General features: G+C 36.9%; 3 protein-coding genes across 5 annotated transcripts; 1 reads left to right on the top strand and 2 right to left on the bottom strand.

Moving 5' to 3' along the window:
- The first annotated feature begins 1,943 nt into the window (after window positions 1–1,943).
- LOC112465360 (dynactin subunit 4) lies at window positions 1,944–4,704 on the top strand. Of its 3 annotated transcripts, XM_025032874.1 has the most exons (10): window positions 1,944–2,055; window positions 2,139–2,350; window positions 2,513–2,583; window positions 2,660–2,859; window positions 2,948–3,090; window positions 3,162–3,330; window positions 3,408–3,591; window positions 3,701–3,884; window positions 3,950–4,140; window positions 4,225–4,704. In XM_025032874.1, the coding sequence occupies exons 2-10, from the start codon at window positions 2,222–2,224 to the stop codon at window positions 4,439–4,441; spliced, it is 1,488 nt and encodes a 495-aa protein (XP_024888642.1). In that variant the 5' UTR covers window positions 1,944–2,055; window positions 2,139–2,221; the 3' UTR covers window positions 4,442–4,704. The 3 variants fall into 3 exon arrangements, with proteins under 3 accessions (XP_024888642.1, XP_024888641.1, XP_024888643.1); XM_025032873.1 differs by lacking the exon at window positions 1,944–2,055 and having other exon boundaries at window positions 2,088–2,350; XM_025032875.1 differs by lacking the exon at window positions 1,944–2,055 and having other exon boundaries at window positions 2,088–2,350; window positions 3,165–3,330.
- A 156-nt stretch (window positions 4,705–4,860) lies between these two features.
- Window positions 4,861–6,626, bottom strand: LOC112465361 (40S ribosomal protein S14a). Its single transcript, XM_025032876.1, has 4 exons — window positions 6,535–6,626; window positions 6,103–6,253; window positions 5,761–5,848; window positions 4,861–5,143 (listed from the first exon to the last, which is right to left on the bottom strand). The coding sequence occupies exons 2-4, from the start codon at window positions 6,249–6,251 to the stop codon at window positions 4,925–4,927; spliced, it is 456 nt and encodes a 151-aa protein (XP_024888644.1). The 5' UTR covers window positions 6,252–6,253; window positions 6,535–6,626; the 3' UTR covers window positions 4,861–4,924.
- A 324-nt stretch (window positions 6,627–6,950) lies between these two features.
- On the bottom strand, window positions 6,951–10,014 carry LOC112465358 (double-strand break repair protein MRE11). The gene is made up of 12 exons (XM_025032872.1): window positions 9,893–10,014; window positions 9,601–9,772; window positions 9,359–9,495; window positions 9,094–9,284; window positions 8,819–9,020; window positions 8,465–8,722; window positions 8,205–8,286; window positions 7,953–8,097; window positions 7,710–7,873; window positions 7,498–7,624; window positions 7,191–7,424; window positions 6,951–7,099 (listed from the first exon to the last, which is right to left on the bottom strand). The coding sequence occupies exons 1-12, from the start codon at window positions 9,990–9,992 to the stop codon at window positions 7,034–7,036; spliced, it is 1,878 nt and encodes a 625-aa protein (XP_024888640.1). The 5' UTR covers window positions 9,993–10,014; the 3' UTR covers window positions 6,951–7,033.
- Window positions 10,015–10,020: the final 6 nt, after the last annotated feature.

Consider the following 10,020-nt stretch of genomic DNA (forward strand, 5'->3'; position numbering starts at 1 on the left):
TTGGCGCACACCGGTGCTCCAAATGGCATTAAGTTCCTAGGATGCCGAGGAGAAGCGAATCACCATTACGGGGCGTTATGGTGGTTCCACCGTTAGGCCTCGCCATGCACCATCAACCGCCGCAACGACGACTAATATTACGTTTACTGGCGTAAAGCATCTGCCATTACCATCCACCGACTATCGGCTAGCCTTGCATAATCTCAATACGGTTATGTATATACTGTTAGTCTCGAGCAGATGTTCGTTCGCGAGACTATCCTTAAAGTAGAGATCGGATTGCAGTTTGGGAAACAGGGATAGCCGAAGGCCAAATTAACCGCGTTTTGGCCAAACACTCTCAGAATTATTTAAAATTGGTACAATTTTTAAGATCTTTTACGGTCCAAGACTTCAAGACTCATGAATAAAACATCAGCTTTTTGTACTCCCTTCTTGATTACTGTTCCACGTACAGTTAGGCCGATCTTAGGGAAACGAAGATAGATTTACGTGTTCTCCAGTTATTAACCTTGCGGTCAAGCGTCATTAGAAGGTATACGATGAGGTTGCGCAGTATGGGATTACCTAAGCAATTCTAATTCATATCCCACGTGATCACTATAGTGATTCTATAATACCGAGGTACCTCTACTAATATCAAAATAATAGACATAGTTGAGAGCTGTTACCAGTACATAAGAAAAGCGAGGAAGTTCTTGCGATGTTTGGGAGATTTATATAATTGTTTTCGCCACACGACGAACACGCGGTTGATTAACATAACGAACAGTCTCTCCTTTTAGGTTCATCTTAGATGTTAATTGAAAGCTAATCATCCTTTATTATATGCGGGAGACGGATCACGCCGATAATTTGCGAGGCATGCCTCGCCAAACTTTCACTCTTACTCACGTGATCGTCGCCCTTCTCTCTTTCCGCCAGAATGATCTGCGGCCGTGCAGAGAAATTCTTTTGCCGCTGCAATTGCCGTGTCGACGGCAGCTGCATAACGCACAGGAAGTCCTTGCCGCAAACTGGATTCCTGCGATTTACCGATCGGAGCGCTTGGAAAAATATACTAACGAAACATTTTTCGTATACGTGTCATCGATGCTTTAATTCTTGCTCGCGAGATTTTCTATTTTTCGCGCCCTTGTAGAAATATACCGCGTGGGGTAATTATTAACTGCTCTATACGCTCCGCTGGGTTTATACGTACCCAGCATACCATCGCGTGATGGTACTTCATGACCGTACGTACGCTCACGAATCCTTCTACTTTCATCCGCGTACATGTTTCCGGTGTATTAAGACTAAAATAGACAGAAAAGCGAGATGGGAATAGTAATTCTGTAAAAAAAAAACCTACGTAACAAGAGATCATACATAATCTTGGGATTAGGAAAAAATATCAGGAAGCAAATATCTCTGCATGCTCTGTGAGCATTGCGACAAGCATATCGATGTAAGCGTAATTTGTAAGGACAGGTTTCCGCATCCTATATGGAATTAAGATTAATAAAGTTTTCGTGATTAAATATTAGTTCTATTACATTATAAGAAGTTTATAAATTATAAAGGACCATTTATTGAAATTTTTAATCAAATTTTTAATCATAATTTGTAGAATTATTTGAAAAATTTGATAATGTGCTTTATTTTGCATGAGATGAAATTTTTTCAATATGTTACGTGCTGCTATAATTGTGAAGAATATGTTAAAAGTTTTTTCTATTGGTAACTTTGATCATTTTCTCGAAAGTTTGAAATAAAGAGCATTTTAAAATAAAAAATATTTCAAGTTACTTGGTTTTTAACGTACAATCTGGTCATGTAATTTTTTTCATAGGATACTATTTGTAATTTTCATGCACAGTACATGAGCGGGACTCAATTGACCACGTCGTCAATTGGTTTAAAATAAAAATATCTGATTGGTTGGTTCAAGGGAAAATTCCAGGCATCGGGGGCTGTGAGTAGCTGTGATCAATCGCTGTGGTCAAATGGGACGCTCCCTTCTGCTTACCAGCGCGAGTTCTGATTGGTTTCGGCGCTTTCTGCTATTCTGCCAAGGTGTGAATTTTTCCGTAGTCCGTATGTCCGTATTATACACAGTGTTCCGGTGGTATACGTCACTTTAAGTACAGGATGGTCAGAATTTTAGGTTAGGTGGAGTACGCCCAGCGATTCATTTCTGTCGTTTCGTCTCGTGAACGCTTTCCAGCTCATCCGTTTCAACATGACGTACTTGAACCAACCGGATTACGTGCGCTACTTGTGCAACTGCGGCTCCTTAAAGCCTATATCGAAGATATATTTCTGCCGACATTGCTTGATGATACGATGTGGCTACTGTGTCTGTCAAGAGGTGCGTTCTGTAAAATTTAAGTAAATCCGTACAGAAGGGTATATATTTAATGGGACGAACAGTCGGAAATATATTTAATAATTGAATTCACCTCGGACACATATTCTGACCTGTACAAAAAAGTTCTTATGATCCTTACAAAAAAATGTCTCTTGTATTCAGGTTGATTCCCATTACTGTCCTAATTGCATGGAGAATTTGCCCTCGTCGGAAGTGCGTCTTAAAAAGAACAAGTATGTTTACATATATCATAGGTTTCACATATGAGATTATGAATTCAGTTACTGTTAAATAATTATGCATTGATAGATGTTCCAATTGCTTCGACTGTCCTTGCTGTTTTCAAACGTTATCTACAAGAGCGGGACTAGCACCTGTGAGAGCAGCAGCAGCACCAGCTGAAGGAGAAGAGAACAGGGATGTGAAACCCACTAAAAAAGTATATTATCTATTTTGTTCGCTATGCCGATGGAGCTCGCGAGATGCAGGGATACCTGATCAATCTGTAGGTAAGAAGAAATTTGATTAAATAATTTTATAAATAAGAGCTGGATGTAACCATTTTCACAAAAATATATTTTGAATTTCTGCTCGTAGCAACTGGAGGCTGGCCCGAGCAGGAAAATCCACATGTAACACGTATCAACGCTCTTATTGATTATCACAAGATACTGGCCTCTATAGAGAAACAGCAGTGCGAACGGAAGAAATTTCATCCAAAACGCTCCTTCATGCCAGCTGTAAGTTTATCAAGAGCTAATTATTTACTCGCTCAAAGGCATTTTTTCTAACTATTATTGCTTGCCAATAGCAGACAATGTATAGCTTTACATCAGCGCTGGTTCGCAAGCGTATCGGACGTCCCATAAAACCACCAATTCAGTCTCAATCATCTGCTCATCCAGTACCGTCCGTTGCAAGTGAGGAAGTGGACGAATTACCGAGCGATATATTTACAGAATCTGTGGATATAACTAAAAGTAAGAAAACTTTCAATAACGTGAGTGGCGGCATTGATGTAGATTTTGTTCTGATCACGTATAATTTTGTGTAATAGTTACCACATTGGAACAAAGATTACAACACCCGGAGGTACAAGCTGAGAAGATAAACGAATTGCGTCCTCAGCACAGACAGTTTTTAGTCAAGAGATCGCAACGTTGCAGAGTGTGTGAGCATAATGTTAGCAAATCGGATCTTTGCCCTCAGTCGACGAAATTCAAAATTTTACTAGCTGCATTGTAAGTATCGCATCAATTATTATTATTATTAATTTGAATACTAACAAAATTTTTATTTGTATCATATTTTCTTGGATACATGATAATCAGAATTGCATTTTTTTTTTAGTTATCACATTCCGGAAGTTAAGATCGTTACTTGTGAACCACTTCGACTGGGGAAATCAAGTGAACTGCTTCTAAAATTCTGTAATCCAACACAGCATCAAACGCAAATAACTATATTACCTTTAGATACCTCGTTATCTACTTCACTCCCCGAGGAAAAAGACGTTAAACAAGAGGATACACAAGTAATATCAAAATAAAATGTTATCACACAGTGTAACATAATTTAATAATTTGATTATAATTACAGGGAAGTGAATCTCCAAATTTATTGCCGTCTACTATACGACAGGCACCTGTAACGGAAGATCCTAAGCTAATAAAAGTTGCGCCGAATGCAGATTTGGTGATGCCTCACAGTTCACTGATTCTTCCACCACGAGATGATGCTGCTGAATATGATGATACAAGTGATAATCACAATTTTCAGGATGATCCAAAGTACGTAAAATATAAAAATTATAAAGATAAAATTAATACGAAGATAATATATAGGTTTCATCATTTATATAAACATTTTTTTAGGCTTGTAGTGTGGCGAAAAGGGAATAAAGCAGTGATACGTTTGCACGTAACTCCGCACGATACTAATAAAAATACTGACGACCCAGTTATAGTTGGATTTGTCATGCAACATGGATACGTAAATACCATTGCAGCGCTTGAGCATAAATCACCGCAAAAAGTAGATGTAAAGGTCAAGTTATATCTCACCGTTGGTCAGCTAGTTGGCGAAACATAATCTTTTACGATTTAATTAAGTATAAAATAGAATATTCTATACATGAGTGCTTTATAGATTTTTTAATAGTCGATTGAACTAAACAAGATACTTAAATATATTTATGCTTTAAGCTTGATATTCACTTTAATATATTCATTGATACTAAACACATTAAATGTAGGATCCAAAGACGCTCTTAATCAATGTAATTTTCTATATATTTTTTAAGTTTAAAATTTGTTTTTCTATATACTTGTAAATAAGGAAAATAAACTCACAGATTAATACTTATTTATATATTAATTTATATCATGAAACTGTATCATGCCTCTTTTAGGGATATTATAATAATAAAAAGTAAATTGTAGTTTTAAAGATGTGTCATCTATATAAAAATTAGAGAGAAATTGTATAATGTGTTTCACAGAAATGCAATGTTTCTTTTTCTTTAAATATTTATTGAAAGATAATAAACCATATAGATGTGGCCATAAGAAGAGCTTATAGCCTACGTCCACGACGACCTCCCTTCCTGCGAGTAGAATCTGATGGGATAGGAGTAACGTCTTCGATGCGACCAATTTTCATGCTGGAACGAGCTAAAGCGCGCAGAGCAGATTGCGCACCTGGGCCAGGAGTTTTTGTTTTATTGCCTCCCGTAGCTCTCAGTTTGATGTGCAGTGCCGTGATGCCCAGCGATTTGCATTTTTCTGCAACATCCTGCAAAGTGGAAAATCAGTTTATGATTAATATTTTAATATTATATTAAATATTTATACGCGATACATAAATAACTAAAATAACATATGTTTTGTGGTGACCATGTATCTCTTTTACCAGCATGGTACACTACATAATCGCGCGCAGGCGAAAACGCGCTTTCTCACGAGCGCTCGACCGCGCCGACTTAAGTAAACTTAAGTAAACAAATTCTACAACAATATTCATTGCCCTGATCGACGCTCTCACCGACTATCTCATCGGTCGACAAGAGCTAGGGCATATACCTGTGAAGTCTCACCATCGCGACTCGCAGAGAGTCGCATGGTATTTTGGGGGACTCATACTCCATGCATTCAACCATGCACTCCTCCATCAACTACGACCGACACCGATATAAATATCCCCAAATGCTTGAATGTTTTCTTTTCTTATAGAGAAAAATAGTGCACAATACAAGCACACGTTTTCGATTATCAAAAAGAATTTGCTTTCCCACAAACATGAACGCCCCTTAGATCAATCTATGATTCTAGGTGCTGCCTGGATGTGGATAATGATATAACGGTTTCTCCAAATAATCCAAATGTTACTGATAATTAAATCCAACGACATACCTGAGCTGCTAACATAGCTGCGTACGGCGAGGCTTCATCACGATCAGCCTTTACCTTCATGCCACCGGTGACTCTAGCGATCGTTTCCCTACAAATACAGAGATGCGATTATATATTAAATTTACTGAATTAAGGTCGATTCAGACATCACAGCCGTGCCGTACCCGTACCGTATCACGGACAGAAACATTAGACAAGGATTCCTATTATCTCCATCCTTGTCTAATGTGTCTTCATCCTTGTCTAATGTTAATGATACGGATACGGTCCAGGTACGGCACGGCTGTCTGAATCGACCCTTAATGTCTATAATCACGTATCATAATCTAACGTAGTACAAACCTGCCCGACAAATCGGTGACATGCACAAATGTGTCGTTGAAGCTGGCGAAGATGTGAGCCACTCCGAAGACTACCTCTCCCTCGCGAAGTTGAGGTCCAAGAGAGACCTGCACTTCTTCCTTCTGTACCTTTCCTCTTTTGGGCGGCATTTCTGCAGAAATAGCGGATAACTTCGATTATTACTCTGTAACTCGATCGTCTATCACTTTACTCGTTACAAATATCTGTTACAAACATTCTCGAGATAGACTTTAAGGTTATGTCGCGATACGCGAAGAAAGTACGCTATCAACGTGAAAATTCATCCAGCCACATCCATGCTGGGCTGTCAAATACAAAGCAATATCGCGGTTGGAATTTAATTATAAGTGCTCAGTTAACGAATCTAACTTAATATTTTTGCTAGATAAACGATATTTTTCGTTAAAATACCTGCGAATTGTAAGGACTATAACCTTCCCGCTTCAGCGCGACTTGCACAGGAATCGTAAAAGGAATAGGAACGATGTGGAATGATGCTTCCGGTGGCGGCACTGGCGCAACTTGACTAGGGATTTGACAAAAACGCAACCATTCTGCGCACGCTAACAGGGAATTTTGCTGCGTCGTTGCCCAACGAGCATCGGATACCAATAAAAAAAATTCGTTCCGTAGTAAGAAATAGTAATTAGCTCAATTTTTCCCTCATTGAACGTCGGATCTTACGAACAAGATTTTTATGAGACTAAAATTTTATATTAAAAATGTTTCCTTTCCTAAGATAAATTAGTCATATTGTTCTCTTATATACTGTATATGTATGAATATAATTTTTATTAAACTTTGTACTTATACAAAATAATGTTTATTCATATAGATGTATATAAATATATAACGTTCACTTTTATGTGTGTGTATAGTGTATATATATATCTTCTTGTATGTTTAATGATTACTCGGAATCGCTTATAATAATGAATTGTCCACGAGTTTTCTTCGGCTGTGCACTTCTGGTATTCTGCTTAAAAAATGTAGATGCACTCGTTAGATGTATTCAAATTTACATAAACAAATTTTGAGAACAAATACTTTTAGACTATTGTACGTACCAGCATTGTCGCAACAGAAACGTCCTTTTCATTAGATTTTCCTCTACCGCGGCCTCCTCTGGATCCTCTACCGCCTCTGGAACCTCTACCCCTTCCTCTAGTAGTCTTAGTCGAAGATTTAGATGATGTATCTAAATCTTCATCACTGTCATTACTGTCAATTGTTGTATTGATATTGCGAGACTGCTTAGCTCTAGGACTTGGTGGTGGTCTGCTCAGTGCTGCTTCTCGAGCCTGCAAAAAAAATATTTTTTGAAATAAAAATATTACGTACGTATGTATATAAAACTCATAATAGTCTCATTACATTTATCTGCTCTTGCTGTTCTTCCGACAGCCTTTTGTCACGGAAAACTTTAATTTGTTCGCGAATCTCTTCTGGTGTCTCAGTATTTTGCGTTTGTAGATATTCAATGGTTCTTGTCATTTGATCCCTAACGGACCAACCATAAAACAATGTGAGTTACAAGTTGTAATTCTCGAGTATTTAATTCAGAAAATAAATTCCCATTAAATTACCTTACGATATTCTTAAAAGCGTCTATATCGCTTAGTTCAACATATCGATGTAAAGCTTCATTTAACGCTGCCACAGTCAATACTGTTAACTTATCTTTATTCTCTTCCATGTCAAAATATTTTTTAATTCCCCCTGGTACCGTGCTAGTCCATTCCTGTCCCAACTACAAAAAGAAAAATTCTGAGCAATTCTAAAATATAAAATCAGCTTAATAATTCATTTTAAATAAACAAGTGTTTTACATCTCCGTGAAATAATTCACTAATATCATCCAAATCATCAATTCCGTCCTGAATGGCACGTTTTCCTTTTTCTCCGCTCTTCATTTTACGAAACAAAATCATCTCCATTGGATTAGCAACTACATCACAGTATTTTTGCGCCAAACTAAAAGCAAACATTTTTTTTCCTTTAAAAGTATGCTAAGTAAAAGTATAAAAAATTTATGGGAATTTAGAATTATGTAACATTAGAATAATATAACATTTACAAACCTTAATGTATCAAATTGTTCATTATCATCGTCATAAAATATTCTTAATCGAATTAAAGGTTGAAGTGGTTGATTAGGGTATTCTAGAAAAAGTTCGATTTTACGTTATAATTTAAGTTTACATATTAAATTAAAAAATAAAAAAAATTAAAAATAAAAAAAAAAAAAAAAAAAAAAAAAAATAATAAAAAAAAAAAAAAAAAAAAAAAAAAAAAAAAAACCACGATATTCAAAAAATAGTATCTAAAGCGATTGACATACCTGTAAGTTGTTCAGTAGCTCTAGGTATCATTTCATTTTCGATGTAATGATCTACATATTGACTTATAGAATCTGCCAATGAGACGCGATCCCGTATCTTAATGTCATGATCGTTGAGAATCATGTTGTCAAAAACAAATGGTCGAACGCTTTTCAATTTTAAACTTTTCATCTTGAAATTACTCTTATTTATCTTAAGAAGACCCACATGCTTAGGTTTGGATTCACTTTCGCACAAAGAGGTAACAATGGAGCTTCCTAAAATTAATTTAGTTTATAATTTTAGAGAAATAAATTGAAAATAACACCCAATTATCCATCTGATATCATAAAGAAAAATGTACATAGTTTTACCTGGCTGGGATATAAAGTATCCACCTTCCGCATTGAATTCAGGAGTAATACGACACTCATGCTCGTGACCCCAAACAACCAAGTTGAGGAATTTGTGCAGTTTACTTTCAGGTATATAAGCATAATCGCCATGCTTGACGCGATTCTGATGTAAAACAAATATGTTGAAGGTCTCTATGTCCTTTGCGCGCAACAATTCCACCTATTTTTCAAACATTACATTAGCTTCTGACTAGAATAGAAAATCAGATAGAAAATGCTTGAAATAAATATACCTTGTCATCCCTGTATAATCTCGACAACCTCTGGTCATTAATATAACTCAAACCATAAAGTGCAACATGGGTGTTACGTTTTTTCAAGATTAAGGGAGACACAACTACGCGATTAAGATCTGTCCATTTTCCAAAGTAATTCACAAGTCCAGTGGCTGACAGTACGTCCATTGATCCGACAGTGCCAAAACCTACGAGATAACGAGTAGAATATAATTTAAGATTTAGAGAAAAAGCACTTAAGCAAAGGGAAAAAGTTACATACTTGGATCGTCATGATTTCCATGGATAGTAAATACCGGCATTGAGACGTTCAGATTCGGATCCTCATAATTCACGTGCTTCTGTGCACAGTGTTGGAATACCAATTCCGAATCGCTCAAGAACTCCAGCTTGCATTCTCTAAAAATGTAACAAAACCGTTACAATGCGCTCTTATGTGTTCACTAAAAATATCACTTACATAATAATTAATTTAGCTTAGTGTCAAATCTAAATATCACTCACTTAGTGCCCAGGCAATATTTTCGCAGCAATTCCACGCATTTAAGTAATGTGACTTGCGTTGGCTTAGTGTCATGAAACAGATCACCGCCCAGCAGAATAAAATCAACATTGTTGTCCTTGCCATACTTCAATATTTCTTCGAACGTCACGAAACTCTCTTCCGATTGTCCTCCTGTCGAGAGAAATGATATAAAGTTAATCGTAACGTCGATCTTCAATCTTACATGCGTGCCACTTGACGTGTCTCTTCTTCTACAATCTTGCTGAAAAATATATCGTCACGCGGACAAACCTCTCTTTTTGCTGTAGTCGAAACCGAGATGAATATCCGTGGCCACTAGAATGTTGATAGTGTCCTCCGGATCCATGTGCGTGCTAGAGGATTCCGACATCTCTCGCGATCGTTGTACCAGGTGGCAC

This window comes from Temnothorax curvispinosus, unplaced genomic scaffold, assembly GCF_003070985.1.
Source record: "Temnothorax curvispinosus isolate PA1 unplaced genomic scaffold, ASM307098v1 QBEX01015145.1, whole genome shotgun sequence".
Classification (NCBI taxonomy): domain Eukaryota; kingdom Metazoa; phylum Arthropoda; class Insecta; order Hymenoptera; family Formicidae; genus Temnothorax; species Temnothorax curvispinosus.